Below are 15,820 nucleotides of genomic sequence, written 5' to 3'. Positions count from 1 at the left end.
CATAAGGAAGTATAATAAATTTAAAGCAAATGCCAAAAATTCTTAGTTTGCCATCAAGTTATCTCCATAGCTTCTTCTAAAATATGCCCTCTCCAGATCAAATGACATTCTTTAATGGGAGTTCTAGGCCCAATTGTCAGTGACTTAAAAATACAGGGCACAAGGGAACACCCAACAATTCACCTAGGTGATGAAGATTTTAAGCTTCTATTCTCCACTAAGAGCAGAGTAGCTCATATGGCACTGCTGTCATCAACCCCTAGGAAATGTAAAAGTCTCCCAAAATTCTCCAAGAGAGGACAGAAGCTAACTTTAAGATAAATAAACTGGGCCAGGTGTGGTGGTTCACGCCTGTAATCCGAGTACTCTGGGAGGCCAAGATGGGAGGATCGCTTGAGATCAGGGGTTTGAGACCAGCCTCAGCAAGAGGGAGACCCCATCTCTACTAAAAAAAAAAAAAAAAAAAATAGAAAGAAATTAGTTGGGCAACTAAAAAAAAAAAACAAAACTACATATATATACATATATATATATAAATTAGCTGGGCATGGTGGCGCATGCCTGTAGTCCCGGCTACTCGGGAGGCTGAGGCAGGAGGATCTCTGGAGCCCAGGAGTTTGAGGCTGCTGTGAGCTAGGCTGATGCCACAGCACTCTAGCCAGGGCAACAGAGTGAGACTTCGTCCAAAAAAAAAAAAGGCCGGGCGCGGTGGCTCACGCCTGTAATCCTAGCACTCTGGGAGGCCGAGGCGGGTAGATTGCTCAAGGTCAGGAGTTCGAGACCAGCCTGAGCAAGAGCGAGACCCCCGTCTCTACTAAAAATAGAAAGAAATTATCTGGCCAACAAAAAAAAAAAAAAAGAAAAGAAAAAAATATATATATAGAAAAAATTAGCTGGGCATGGTGGCGCATGCCTGTAGTCGCAGCTATTTGGAAGACTGAGGCAGGAGGATCGATTAAGCCCAGGAGCTTGAGGTTGCTGTGAGCTAGGCTGACGCCACGGCACTCACTCTAGCCCAGGCAACAGAGCCAGACTGTCTCAAAAAAAAAAAAAAAAAAAAAAAGATAAATAAGCTGGACTCTAAGAAACTGAAAAGAGACTCTGAAATCCCCATTATACATTTCACAGAACTGAGCTCAATAAATAATCTTTTATGTATTAACCAACCATTATTTTACTGACAATCTTTTACTTCAGTATAAAAATTTTCCCTTTTTAAAAAATACACTTCAGTGAGATTACTATTTTTATTTTCCTTGTTATATGTTTGTACACTTTTCAAATTATCTACCAGGAATGGTTATTAATTTTTGTAATCAGCTTTTTAAATGTTCTTAAAACATTCATTACTTGTAACTACTGACTTCTTACCGGACAGAGTCTGCACATAATTCCACAATGTGTCTTTATTTGGCCAAAAGTAGTCTCCATTGCCAATTGAAAGAGTATATGACCGTTCATCCATAAGCTTGACTTTTCTTCTACTATGGCCTAATGAACATGGCTGACCCTCTAGGCGTACAGAACTCTTTGACCCACAAACCTTGACACTCTTTAAGCCAACAGACTTCATTTCTAATCAAACAATTGCTTTTAGGTTTAAACTAAGTAGAAAAGTAATGCATCACTTTTTCAAAACTGAAAAAAATCAGTTAACTGAAAGCACAGACACATTCCAATACAGAATGTTAACAATTCAAATCTGATTGGAGGATGACCACAAGCTATACTTGTCAAACTATAGCTCAAATAATGTTCAAGAAAAGAAGATTTTTCCATAGAAAAGAAAAATGTTAAAAGACCTAAGGAAATCAACTGCTACAGTCACAAAATACTGACGGTGCCTTTCTAAAACAATGTTTTAATAAGAAGGATGCCATTTCAAAGAAAAATAATTCAGGTTCACTAAAGTTACTATACATAGCTGAGGTTAACACAACTCACATGTGGTTTCTATCATTTGAACAAGTATACCTGACTTATCAAAACCCTACGTATAAATGGCTGACTTCTACACAGCTCAGAGAAATAACATGTGACTCAATGTAGCTATCTTCTACAGCCAAGAAGTATACCCTAATGTTCCCTCCAATTTAGGTTGGACATGAGGAGAAATGGGAGAGCGCACATTTCAGAGCCCAGAGAATAAGCCATTCATAACCAGCAATGCTACAGATCTGAGCATCCTGTCCAGTACCGAAAGGAACAGAAATTCAAATCAACAATATCGGCATGCTTTAAGGAAGACAGGCGAAGCAAAACACTGCTACTGCTGATGAGCATTTTGGGGGGCAGTGGGGGGTGGGGACAGGGTCTCACTCTGTTGCCCGGGCTAGACTGCAGTGGCATCATTGTAGCTCACAGCAACCTCAAATTCTTGGGCTCAAGCAATCCTCTTACCTCAGCCTCCTGAGTAGCTGGGACTATAGGCATGCACCACCATGTGTGGCTAATTTTTCTATTTTCTGTAGAGACAGGGTCTCACTCTTGCTCAGGCTGGTCTCAAACTCTTCAGCTCAAGCAATCCTCCTGCCTCTGCCTCCCAGAGTGCTAGGATTATAGGCAGGAGTTATCAGCGCCTGGAGGTCTACTTTCAAAGGCCTAGGATAAATGCTTGAACTCATTTACAAAGTCAAACACCTTCAAACATCAAATTTTAAGTACTTAAACTTTTTAATATATTCAATTTTTAGTATAATTGTTTGACTTAAAAAGACAAAATTTCTTGAGAATTTAAATAACTTATTAGTCTAAAAAAATTAAACTTATAAATACAGTGACTCGTAGGCACTCTTTAACGTTCACACAATAATATAAATACAGTAAGGTTTCAACATAAATCCACAAGTATAAATCAATATTCACTCAATTACGTATTTTAAATTGGAATCATAAGACCAACATGTTACTCTAAATTCTAACATTAAAAACACTTAAAATATCAAATGTAGACCATGATTACATCAACTCCTTGTTCTGAAACCTGGTAAATGGAAAGGTTGATAAAAGCTTTTCACATTTAACATGCCCTTCTGGGAAGAATTACTGTTTATCCCCAGTTAATAAGGGAGAGCTATTCTTTTTCGCTTGTTTGGTTTTTCTTTTATTTATTTATTTATTTTATTTGGGAGAGCTATTCTTTACAGAAGAATACTAACTAGTAATGTAGAAACAGTAACAGAAAAATGCCATTTTGCAACCCCTAATGATATAACTGATTAAGGAAAGGATCATCAACAGTGGATATTTACACAATGCCAAATTATTATCCCATAGAATACTTCTAATTGCAAATGGAAAGAGATGCTCCTGTAACCACCTTCACAAATTGAATGTCCTTATTTTTAAGAAATGCATGTTGAAGTACTAAGAGATAAAGCGTCATGATATCTACAACCTATCTAGAAACAATTCAACATTAAAAGTTGTACCTAAAGGAAGCAAATATGGGAAAATGTAACAATTGTTGAAACAGGTAGTGGATATATGGATATTAATTTTATTTTTTCAATTTTTTGGATCTTTGAAATCATTCATAATAAAAAATTGAAAAAATACCAAATAATGCAGATTCTTTACTTAACCTTGAAAAATGCAAATGGCAGGGCAGCACTGTGTAGTATATTTACTCAGCTATAGATATATAATATATAAACGACTTAAAACATAAAGTCATATTTTAAGTCAACGTGAGTTTGTGTAGGCATAGAAAAAGCCTGGAAGAACACCAAACTTGGTACGAGTTACCTGGAGAGAGGAACTGGCTAGGTGAGATAGAAAAATTATACTTATTTTATATACTTAATAATAAAACATTTTGGCTGTTTTATATAAAATAAAAACAGCCTTGGCTTAAAATAGTCCTGTTTTTTTGTTTTTCCTACAGTTTTTCTGGTCATCCTCGCTCAAAATTTCAAAGCCATCTTTACTCTTATCTTGATTTCTTATTACTCATCTGGCACTATTTTTCCCTTCTTTATAATGTAATCAAGTCTTTTCCTATTAAGTCTACCACTACCATCCTCATAGTCCAAATTCTCAGATAACTTCAAATCTAGGATTTTGTGTCCAAACTCCAGCTACTTTCCCCTTTCATATAACCATTAAATAGGTCAAATAAAACATCCTAAAATACTGTTGGCATTTCCTTAGTCAAGAATGAAACTGTTTTCACACCGCTTTTCTATGTTTTATAGGGACATAAACTGTGTGAACCTTCCACTGCCCCTTTCAAGCTTTGTTTTTGGTTTGTGCCCCTCCACCCTGGGACACCTCTCTCTTTAGGATTTGGTTGAAATACAATTCAGGATGGGGGATCTGCTGGCTGCTCCATTAATGGGAAACTACTCAACCCAGAAGCACAGGTAAATTAGCTCCCCATGGGATGAGTCTTAACCAACTGGAAACAGGAAATGGGATGAAGCTGGACAGATAAATCATCCCTTCTTTCTTTCTCCTATGGACTACTCTGACGTTTCTCTTTGAAATCCTTCCAGCTTTTCCTACTTTCCCACTCACCTCACCCCCTTCCTACACACACACACACACACACACACACACTCTCTCTCTCTCTCTCTCACGAAAAATAACAAAATAGGCTGGGCGTGGTTCCTAGCATTCTAGGAGGCGAAGGTGGAAGGACTGCTTGAGCTCAGGAGTTCAAGACCAGCCTGAACTGAGCAAGAGCAAGACCCCATCTCTACTAAAAACAGAAAAACTAGCCAGGCATTGTGGTATGTGCCTACAGTCCCAGCTACTCTAGAGGCTGAGGCAGGAGGGTCTCTTGAACCCAGGAGTTTGAGGTTGCAGTGAGCTACGATGATGCCACTTTACTAAACCAGGGGTGACAAAGTGAGACTCTGTCTCAAACAAAACAAACAAAAACAAAAAACAAAAAAAAAAAAACCACTTCCAGAAAAATCCCACGTGAGTGATCTGCTATGTCTCTTCACAGCTCAAGGTCAAGCAGTAACCAGGGATGTAAATTATTGCATCTTCCTTTGCCTTACTTCCTTCTCTCCCTCACTTTCATTACTCTAGGCTTGTACCTTCCAAATAAAAAGCCCCTTAATTGGGTTCTGCTTCCCAGAGGATGCGGGCTAAAACATACACCTTACCTCAACTGAGCCTTACAAGCTATAACCCTGCAAGATAAATAAATTAGAAAGCTATTAGGATTCCCATTTTATACATGAAGAAATTGAGGGTCAGCATCTCTTTCCTAAGGAGCATGGCTTTCTGCTTACCTACTATGCCCAGTCACCAAAGTCTGCCACTTTTAGCTTCTAAACATTTCTCACATCTGCCTCGCCTCTCCACCCTACCACTACCCTACAGTAATATTAACGAGCACTTTTCAAAAATCAGGGCCTGAGATCATCTCATTTAACTCTTTACCAGCCCTGTGAGGCGGATACTATTCTTGTTCTCATTGTACACATAGGAAAGCTGATCCTTAAAAAAAGGCTTCTTAAAATTTGCCCAAAGTCACATAGATATCATAAAGTGGAACAGCTCAGATGAACCTACATTGATTTCAAACCTCATACTCCTAATTCTTCATCATCTCTCAGGTGGCTCAGTTAAAACATAAACCAAGATGGAGGACAGTGGCTCCCATCTATGATCCTACCACTTTGGGAGACCAAGGTGAGAGGATCCTTTGAGGCTGGGAGTTTGAGACCAGCCTGAGCAACACAGTGAGACCTGTCTCTACAAAAAAAAATTTTTTTTTTTTTGAGACAGAGTCTCACTCTGTTGCCCGGGCTAGAGTGCCGTAGCGTCAGGCTAGGTCACAGCAATCTCAAACTCCTGGGCTCAAGCGATCCTTCTGCGTCGGCCTCCCGAGTAGCTGGGACTACAGGCATGCACCACCATGCCCGGCTAATTTTTTCTATATATTTTTAGTTGTCCATATAATTTCTTTCTATTTTTTTAGTAGAGACGGGGTCTCACTCTTGCTCAGGCTGGTCTCGACCTCCTGAACTCAAACGATCCTCCCACCTTGGCCTCCTAGAGTGCTACGATTACAGGTGTGAGCCACCGTACCCGGCCTACAAAAAATTTTTAAAAAATTAGCTGGGCATGGTGTCGAACACCTGCAGTCCCTGTTTCTTGGTAGGCTGACGCAGGAGGATCCCTTGAGTCCAGGAGTTCAAGGCCACAGTGAGCTATGATGATCCCACTGTACTCTGGCCCAGGAATAGGGTGAGACTCTGTCTCAAAAAAAAAAAAAAAAATCAAACAAAACAAAAACAACCCTGCTCTCAGTTATCCTCTTACTAATTTTTCTTGTCTTCAGAGTATTTGTCACACTTTTAAATGATATTTATTTTTTATTTTGTTTACATGTTTATCTGTCTTTCATTATACATAGTAAGTTCCATGAAGACAGAGACTTTGTCTTGTTCCCTGCTCAGTGCCTAAAGTAGTGCCTGGCAAAGCAGGCCATTGGTGAATATTTACTGAATAAATTAGTATCACATTAGTTCGTCTTAGGTGGTCTCTGGGCTTCCAGTTTTGCTTCACTTAAATTCATCCTTTACCATAGCAATTGTGATCAGGTCACTCACCCTCTTAAATCCTTCCATAGCTCTCTTTTCTTACCTAGTGAAGAACAAGCACACAAGAACCTCAATAACAAGGACCCTGATTTCGGGAGCTCAGAGAGGGAGCAGCAGGTAAGGTAGATTTTGAATGAGGATACTATTCAACAGATGGAGAAGAAAAAGAAGGGCACTATGCTCAGAAGCTCATGCTTTGCAAGAGAGTCATTTCTGGTATTAAGAGCTGAGTAGGTTGATATAGAAAAATAAGCTGGGAGGATTGCGAAGATGAACACAAATTACATTAAAGAATGAGGGCTTGATGCCCAAAAGATGGTAGAGTCTTAGAAAGTTTATAGGCAGAGGAATGGCATGATCCAACATCTCGGAAATAAAAAGAAAAGCCTACAGTGAGGAGAATGAACTGGATAGAAGAGACAAACACTACTCAGAAGCCACCTTAATGTGAAATAAATCATATTAAGAGACAAAGGACAAGCCCTGTGTGGGCTGTGATCCCAGTTACCGGTAATCCCAGCTACTCAGAAGGCTGAGGATGGAGGATCACTTGAGACCAGGAGTTTGAGACCAGCCTGGGCAACATAGTAAGACCCTTTCTCTAAAAATATAAAAAGAAAAAATTTAGCATGAGCCAGGCAGGCTGGCGTGTACCTGTAGTCCCAGCTACTCAGGAGGCTGAGGCAGAAGGATGAACCCAGGAGTTCAAGGCTCACTGTGATCACACTACTGCACGCCAGCCTGGGCAACAGAGATCCCATCTCTAAAACTATCAAATAATTTAAAAAAGAGAGATAAAGGCTGGAACTACAGCAGTTGAAATGAAGATGGAACAAAGCAGAGAGATTCACGAGAGCCACAGTGAACACTCATCTACTTCATACAAATTCAACCTTACTATCTAGGTAGGAAAAGTTTTCTAAAACGTGGCCTATAAACTTAAACCAACCAAAGAAACAATCTCCTAATCACTCTGGACCTTATTCTTCAATTATACATATTACATAACTCTTACCAAATGGGAATGCAACTATGATAGGTCTGTCTCCTTTACCAGACCTAAGAGCAGGTCCTCAAAGGCAGGGAGTGTGTCATATCCATTTCTTCAACATCTAAGGAAGTACCTGCACTCAATCTTTGTGAATGAATAAATGAACAAGTAGAGAAAGGCTTTATGACTGAGGTAGGACTTGAAAACTAGACAGGTTTAGGTTTAAAAAGATGATTCCAGGCAAGTGCAATGGTATGTGGAGCTGTAAACATGGGGAAGAAAAGCACTGTCCTAAATTAAGAAGGAAGATGTTGGTCCCCTTGTCAAACCTTGGGCAGGCCATACTTGTTCTTTGCCTATAACATTCTCCCCTATGCACCCCACCCCATTCCACATGGCTCGCTTTCTTGACTTCTTTAAGATCTCTGTTCCAGTATCACCTCAACAGAGGCCTTCCCTGACCAATCTATTTAAAATCTACAGCAACGCTATTATCCTCACTTTCTAACCCTTTGTTGTTTTTTCCTTCTTAGAAGATTATTGAAGAGGCCAGGCGAACTGGCTTAGGCCCGTAATTCCAGCACTCTGGAGGCTAAGATGGGAGGATCGCTTGAGCTCAGGAGTTAGAGACCAGCCTGAACAACGGTGAGACCCCGTCTGTGCTAAAAATTAGCCAGTTGTGGTGGCCTGTGCCTGTAGTCCCAGCTACTTGGGAGGCTGAGGCAGGAGGATGGCTTGAGCCCAGTAGTTTGAGGTTGCTGTGAGCCAGGCTAACGCCATGGCACTCAGCGCAACAGAGTGAGACTCTGTCTCAAAAAAAAAAAAGATTATTGAAGAGATCCTCTAATGATTCTATTCATCTGCACCTGCATTAGGATTGACTCACTTTAGTTTCCAAGTGAAGTTCATTTGTCGGTCATTGAGATCAGAATCTATTAAAATTTACAGCACATTGAAATTCTTTTCTTTCTTTTTTAAAATTAAATTCATTGTAAAAAGTCTAAGCCCTGTCACTCAAGTTTCTTCCACTAAAACCAGCATGTACACAGTGGTTCACATCTGTAATCCCCGTACTTAGGGAGGCCAAGGAGGGAGAATCCCTTGAGGCCAGGAGTTCAAGACCAGCCTGGGCAACACAGCAAGACCCCTGTCTCTACAAAAATAATAAGAAGAAAAATTAGCAGGGTGTGGCCACACATCTGTAGTCCCACTTACTCAGGAGGTTGAGGCAGAAGGGCTGCTTGAGCCCAGGAGTTCAAGGCTGCAGTGAGCTATGATTGTGCCCCTGCACTCCAGCCTGAGAGACAAAGCAACACTCTCTAAAAAAACCCCCCAAAACCCAGATGCCACAGAGAATATTAATGTCTTGCAGTAAATATACACCAGACGTTCCCAGACGTGAGCAGGAAAGAATATTTCTTAATGGAGAAGATTCTGGGAATGAGGACAATAGCCCATAAAGAAAACCGTAAGTAGCTAATCTTGAGGAACCAGCGCAAAATAGGTACCAAACGCAAGATATTAGAGAACACAGACCACAGAGAGACGATGCAATTTTAAGCCTACTTCAATAAGTGGTTTTCACAAAGTTAATTCCATAGTACGTCACTGGCCAGAAGCAGTCTCATGTGGCCAAAACAGCCCAGATGAATCCCAACCTGAGCCATGCAACATTAAGGCAGTTGCGTGCTCTAGGGTGACCTTCCCTTGGTCTGCCTTTCCCACTGAAAAGTGGAAAAGTCGGTGAGGCGGCAAAATAAATTGAGGCTGTTTAGGCCAAAGTTGTTATGGAGAGCAGGGCAAAGGTAGTCAGTAGCGGCTTCATCCTGCACTTGAATAAAAAACTACCGGTGCTGGGGGGTCCAAAGATTCACGTTAGCGACAGCCGAGGATGGGGGAGAAAAATGCAAGCCCAAATTATAGTCGCCCTCGAGTTCCCACTCCTAGTCCCCACCGCCTCAGCGCGCCGGGTCCGCCCGCTCCCGCGTGTCCTGCGGTCTCATCGCTCAGGGCGCTGGCACCTCACCTGCAGGCTTATCTGCAGCCATCTTCCCGCCTCGGCTCGGGTTCTTCCCCGCAGGTGGCGTGGCCCCGACTCCCGCCGCCGGGCTGGCCGCTGTCCTGGACCTCGAAGAACAACTCTGTGCCCACCCCGGCTCCGGGCCCCCGGGTTCCGGCCTGGGGAGTGGGCAGACGGCGGGCTGAGGAAGTGACGAGGGCTAGTTGTCGTCGTCTAGCAACAGCAACAGCGTCTCCGCCCAAGAAGCACCACAGCCTCCCGCCACACACCGCTTCCGCCCCGCGGCGTCCGGGTACACACTACTTCCGGGGGCCGCGGCCCGCCGCGCCTGCAGCGCCGACGTGGGGCGGGGCCAGCCGCAGTTCCCACGCCGGCGTCCCCTCCGCGCCCCGCCCCCGGCCGGAAGTGTGGTTGCTGAAATCTGTTCCTGTGTGCGGGGTAGTCGCAGAGGGTTCTGCGTGCCTGTCTTTTGCTTATTCTGATTGAGATACCAAAATGTCAGAGCCCTTGTCTCTCATTTTACATAAAATTGCAATGTAACAGCTGACATTTATGTGCTAAGCTCTGAGCCCTGCACTTGGCCTGCACTTGGCCTTCTCACAACCACTTTGTGAGGAAGGCGTTGTTGAGGTTCCTGTTTTTAAAAAAGTTTTTTTGTGAAGAATAGTTTTATATTTGCAGGTAAGTTGCAAAGAAGGCACATAAAATTCCTGCATACCCCTCAACTAGTTTCTCCTATTGTGAGCATCTTAATTATTAAATTACTGTGGTACATTGGTCACATCTAAGAAACCAGTTTGGTGCAGTATTAACTAAACTCCACATCTTATTCAGATTTACTGGTTTTCCGTCAATGTCATTCTTCTGTTCCAGCATCCTGTCCAGGATACCACATTGCATCGTCATGTTTTCTTAGGCTATTTTTTGGCTGTGCTGGTTTCTCAGATTTTCCTTGTTTTTGATGACCTTGACTGTTTTGAAGAGTAATGCTAGATTTTTGGAAGGTTGTACCTCAATTTGGGTTTGTCCAGTGTTTTCCTCATGGTTAGGCTGGAGTTACTGGTTTTCAGGAGGAAGACCACAGAGGTGACTGGGCATTCTCATCACATCAAATCAAAGGTACATGCTATCAAAATGACACCACCCATTACATTAACTTTGTTTTTTTTTTTTTTTTTTTTTGAGACAGAGTCTCACTCTGTTGCCCAGGCTAGAGTGAGTGCCATGGCGTCAGCCTAGCTCACAGCAACCTCAAACTCCTGGGCTCAAGCGATCCTCCTGTCTCAGCCTCCCGAGTAGCTGGGACTACAGGCATGCACCACCATGCCCGGCTAATTTTTTCTATATATATTTTTAGCTGTCCAGATAATTTCTTTCTATTTTTAGAGGTGGGGGTCTCGCTCTTGCTCAGGCTGGTCTCGAACTCCTGAGCTCAAACGATCCGCCCACCTCGGCCTCCCAGAGAGCTAGGATTACAGGCGTGAGCCACCGCGCCTGGCCATTACATTAACTTTGATTACCTCTCTTAGGTGGTGTTTGCCGGTTTTCTCCACAGTAAAGTTAGTTACCCCCTTTACTCTTCCACACTACTTTTTGGAAGCAAGTCAATAAGTGCAACTCACAGTCAAGGTGGGAAGGGGGATAGTTAAGCTCTACCTACTGCAGTGGGAAGTGTGTACATAAATTATCTTCTCCAAAGGCGATTTGCCTCTTCTCCTCCATTTAGCTATTTATTCAATAATATACTTATATCAGTATAGACTCATGGATATTTACTTTATACTTTGCTTGTAATTCAATTATACATTATTTTGTTGCTCAAATTGTCCGTTTTGTTAATTGGGAGATTTTTCAAGTTTGCTCCTGTGTCCCTTTGACATGATTGCCTATTTTTTAAAAATAATCTTTTTAATTCAAGTTAACATATACATAGAAAAGTGCACAAATCATAAGTACAGTTTCTTGAATTTTCAACTCAACACACCCATGTGACTAGCAACCACAGAAAAGACAGAGCATTACCTGTACCTGGAAGTTCCCCTAATGCCTCTTCCCGTTCCTTGACAAAGATAATCATTATGCTGAGGGCTAACATTGTGATTTAGTTTCACCTAGTTTTAAACTTAATGTATGTGGATCATGCAATATATTTTCTTTAGGGTCTTGCTTCTTTTGCTCAATATTATGAGATTCATCCACGTTGTAGAGTGAAGTTGTTTGTTTCTCATTGTTATACATTGTAATATTACATTATGTGAATATTCCATAATTTGTGTATTCATTTTATTGTAGGGCATTTGGATATTTTATTTATTTTGAATAAGGCCAATATGAATATTGTAGTATGACTTTTGATGAACATACATTAGAGCCCACCATAAGAAGGCACACCTTATGCTATAAGCGCAGTAGGGAGGCTCTTAATAAAAAGGAATTAGGAAGAACCTCTTACAAAATTTGGGCTCATGCTGGAGGGATTAGGAAAGTAGGGGGCCATATTTGGATTGGATACAGTAATAAAACAGGCAATTCAGTCTTAATTTTATCTTGAAGCAGGAGGAGCACAACAAGCTAGAGCTGTCATTGGTAAAGCGGCAGCTTCACTCATGTTAGAAGAAGGGGGTGTTCCCTAATTTTTGTGGTTGTGGCAGTCCTTGTTTCTGTCTTGTCCAAAACACAATCATCCTGTAACTGTCTCTGAACATTGTTTGTATTCTGTGAATGCTGTTTATGTACAGTTGGGAACATTCTGCAAGCAGAACTGTTTTTTATTTTCTTAGTCCCCTTTCATAGCCCAACTGTGTCTGCAAATCTATTTTTCACTTTCTCACATGTGGTCATGTATATGTTGGGTCATGTTCCCCATTTCACAGATAAGGAAACTGAGGCACAGATGTTAACCCAGTTTCCCAAGTCACAAGACTAGTAAGTGGCAAATATGTTAACCACTACATTCTAGGTTCTAGAATTTGCCTATATTGAAGACATTTTGGCTCTCTTCTCTCCCCTTTCAATATTGGCAGCTCTACTTCTATTCATAGCCCATCTGACATCAATAATGAAGAGTTAATTCAGGAGTGGGAGGTGGAAAAACTCAGTAGGAATCTGCTCTGTCATCAACTATGATGAGTCCCTTTACCTCTAGCTAACAGTGGTACCACTATCCATTTACAGTTCCTCTAGCTGTATGTGGTTCTTGCTGCTTGTCGAGGACTGTCTCCAGGGAATCACACAATATGTGACCTTTTATGTCCAGCTTCGTTAATAAATCCTTCCATCCCAATGTGCACATGCTGCTCCTCTCATCAAGAGGTAGGGTTGAACCCAATGGGCATCATGGTGACTACAGTTAATAATAATATATTGTATATGTGTACTTGATGTACTTGATGTACTTGTAGACCTTGTGTTCTCACCACACACACAAAACAGTGTGACATATGTTAATTAGATTGATTGTGGTAATCATTTCACAATGTACATGTATATCAAAACATCATGTATACACTAAATATATGCAATTTTTATTTGTCAGTATTACCTCAATAAAGTTGGGGGAGAAAATAGAGATGGAGTCAACTTCCTCTCCCCTTGAGTCTGGGCTGGCCTTGTTATGTGCACTGACCAATAGAATGCAGCAGAAGGCATGAGACCTTGTCTCAATTCTGGGCCCCGCCCTTAAAAGGCATAACAACTTCCATTTTCTTCCTCTTGGAAATCAGCTACCATGCTGTAAGGAAGCCCAGGTTATTTTGCTGCAGAGAGAGAGAGAGAGAGAGACCCCATGTGGAGGAGAACCACAGTGTCCTAGCAGTAGCCAGAACCAAGATTCCAGACATATGAATGATGCCTTCTTGAATCATCCAGCCCAGCCCAGCTGCCAGCTGAATGCACTCAGAGGAGTGATCCTAGCTAATACCACATGAAGCAGAAAAACTGCCCAGTCAACTGCCAGACTTGTGAGAAATAATAAACCATTGTTGTTTGGGGTTTTTTTTAATCTATTTTTTAAAATTAAGATATAACTCATGTACCATGCAATTCATCCTTTTAAAATGTATAATTCTGTGAGTTTTAGTATATTCACAAAGTTGTGCAACCATTACCACTATCTAATTCTAGAACATTTTCATCACCCTAGAAAGAATCTCTGTCCCCATTAGCAGTCACTCCCAATTCCTCCCAACCCCCAGCTACTAATCTGCTTCCTGTCTCTATGATTTGCCTATTCTGGACATCTCATATAAAGAGAATCATATAATATGTGACCTTTTATGTTTAACTTCTTTAACTTAGCATGATGTTTTCAGGATTCATCCACATTGTAGCAAGTATTGGTATTTCATTCATTTTTATGGCTGAATAATATACCATTGTTAAGAATCACATTCTGTTTATTCATCAGCTGATGGACATTTGGTTTGTTTCATTGCTTGGCTATTATGAATAATGTATAAACATTCATTTACAAGTTTTTGTGTGGACATATGTTTTCATTTCTCTTGGATATATACCTAGGAATGAATTTCTGGGTCATATGGTAACTGTTTAACATTTTGAGGAACTGCCAAACCCTTTTCCAAATCAGCTGTAGCATTTTATGTTCCTGCTAGCAGTGTATGAGAGTTCCCATTTCTCCGCATCCTCACCAACGCTTGTTGTTGTATATTTATTATAGCTATTCTAGTAGAATGTGAAGGGATACCTCATTGTGGTTTTGTTTTGCATTTCCCTGATAGCTAATGACGTTGAGCTTCTCTTCATGTGCTTATTGCCGTTTGTATATTTTCTTTGGAGAAGTATCTGTTCAAGTTCTTTGCTCATTTTTAAATTGAAAAAAAAATTTTTTTGGATACAGGGTCTTGCTATGTTGCCCAGCTGGAGTGCAGTAGTTATTCACAGGTGCAATCATAGCACACTACAGCCTCAAACTCCTGGTCTCAGGCTATCCTCCCACCTCAGCCTCCGGAGTAGCTGGGACTACAGTCATGCACCACCACAACTGGTAGATTGTTTGTCTTTTCATTGTTGAATTGTAAAGGAATATATTCTGGATATGACTTTTATCAGATATATGATTGGTAAATATTTTCTCCCATCTAAGGATTGTCTTTTCACTTTGTTGATAGTGCTCTTTTGGTGTCATATTTAATAAACCATTGCCTCACTCAAGGTCATGAAGATTTACTCCTCTGTTTTCTTTGAAGAATTATAAAACTATAAAGTTTTAGCTATTACATTTAGGCCTTTGATCCATTTTGAGTTAATTTTTTTATATGGTATGAGTTAGAAGTCCAACTTTTGCATATGGATATCCGTGTTGTTCTTTTATACCACTAAGTTTTAGGATGCTTTGTTGTGCAGCAATAGGTAACTGAAATAACATCTCCCAAGGCCTTCCCCATCTGGTTCAGCCAACCAACCAAGGTCTATGAATTCTACCTTCCTAATAGGATGGATCCTTCCATTCCCACTGTCACTCCATTCCCAACCCACAATCCTCTCCCACTGAGACTAGTGCTACTGCTACTGCAACCTTGTCATCTGGTCCCCTTTCCTCCAAAATATCTCCATGTAGCCAGAGTTTTTTTAATGCTAATCTGATCATGTCCATACCCATTTAAAATAATGCATTGCTCTTACCACCAAGTCCAAATGCCTTAAAATGGCTTTTCAGACCCATTCATAATCTGGCTCTGACCTCTGACATCGTCTCTCCATGCTTCTCCTGTCAGCCATAATAGGTGGCACCACATTTGTTTTTCACATATGCTGAGCACTTGCCCATAATCCCTCTTTAGCCGCCACTCCCACACACATACCCTGTTTTGTAGCCAATGCCATCTCCTTCCAAGGAAATACGAGCATCATTTTCCCAAGAAGACTTTCCTGACTGCCAAAGACTGTACTAACACCTTTCAAATCTTCTATTACACAATGGAGACAATCTCTTGGCATGAATTCCCTTGCCATCACCCTGATTTTAATCTCCAAATTCTGCCCTTAAATATTACCATTATTGTATGTCCAGTGACTTACACAGTGTGTCTGATGCTTAGTAAGCCCTACAATATCTATATCTGTGAGCGCATATCTTTAAGATAATAATTCCTCACTGCATCAGGATGTTTGTCTTCACTTTTGTATGGCCTTTTATGGTTTCATAACAAGTTTATACAATTATTTCCTTTTTGTCCTCAACATTCTCGTAATACAGATGTTCATATCCATTTTATGGATGAGGAA

The 15,820-nt window shown here is 41.0% G+C and overlaps 1 protein-coding gene across 8 annotated transcripts in view; it reads right to left on the bottom strand.

Moving 5' to 3' along the window:
* CNOT10 (CCR4-NOT transcription complex subunit 10) overlaps positions 1 to 9,875 on the bottom strand; it is a 74,262-nt gene extending 64,387 nt beyond the window's left edge. For 6 of the 8 annotated variants that reach the window (XM_069473362.1, XM_069473365.1, XM_069473363.1 and 3 more), the window contains exon 1: positions 9,581 to 9,875. In XM_069473362.1, the coding sequence (XP_069329463.1) occupies positions 9,581 to 9,602 (22 nt within the window). In that variant the 5' untranslated portion in view covers positions 9,603 to 9,875. Of the gene's footprint in view, positions 1 to 1,371; positions 1,659 to 9,580 lie in introns of those variants that run through there. The other 2 variants (XM_069473364.1, XM_069473361.1) reach the window with 2 other exon arrangements.
* Between the last annotated feature and the right edge of the window lie 5,945 nt (positions 9,876 to 15,820).

This window comes from Eulemur rufifrons, chromosome 7 (genome assembly GCF_041146395.1).
Source record: "Eulemur rufifrons isolate Redbay chromosome 7, OSU_ERuf_1, whole genome shotgun sequence".
Lineage (NCBI taxonomy): Eukaryota > Metazoa > Chordata > Mammalia > Primates > Lemuridae > Eulemur > Eulemur rufifrons.
The sequence above is the reverse complement of the archived record's forward strand: the minus strand, read 5'-3'. Positions and strand labels throughout refer to the sequence as shown.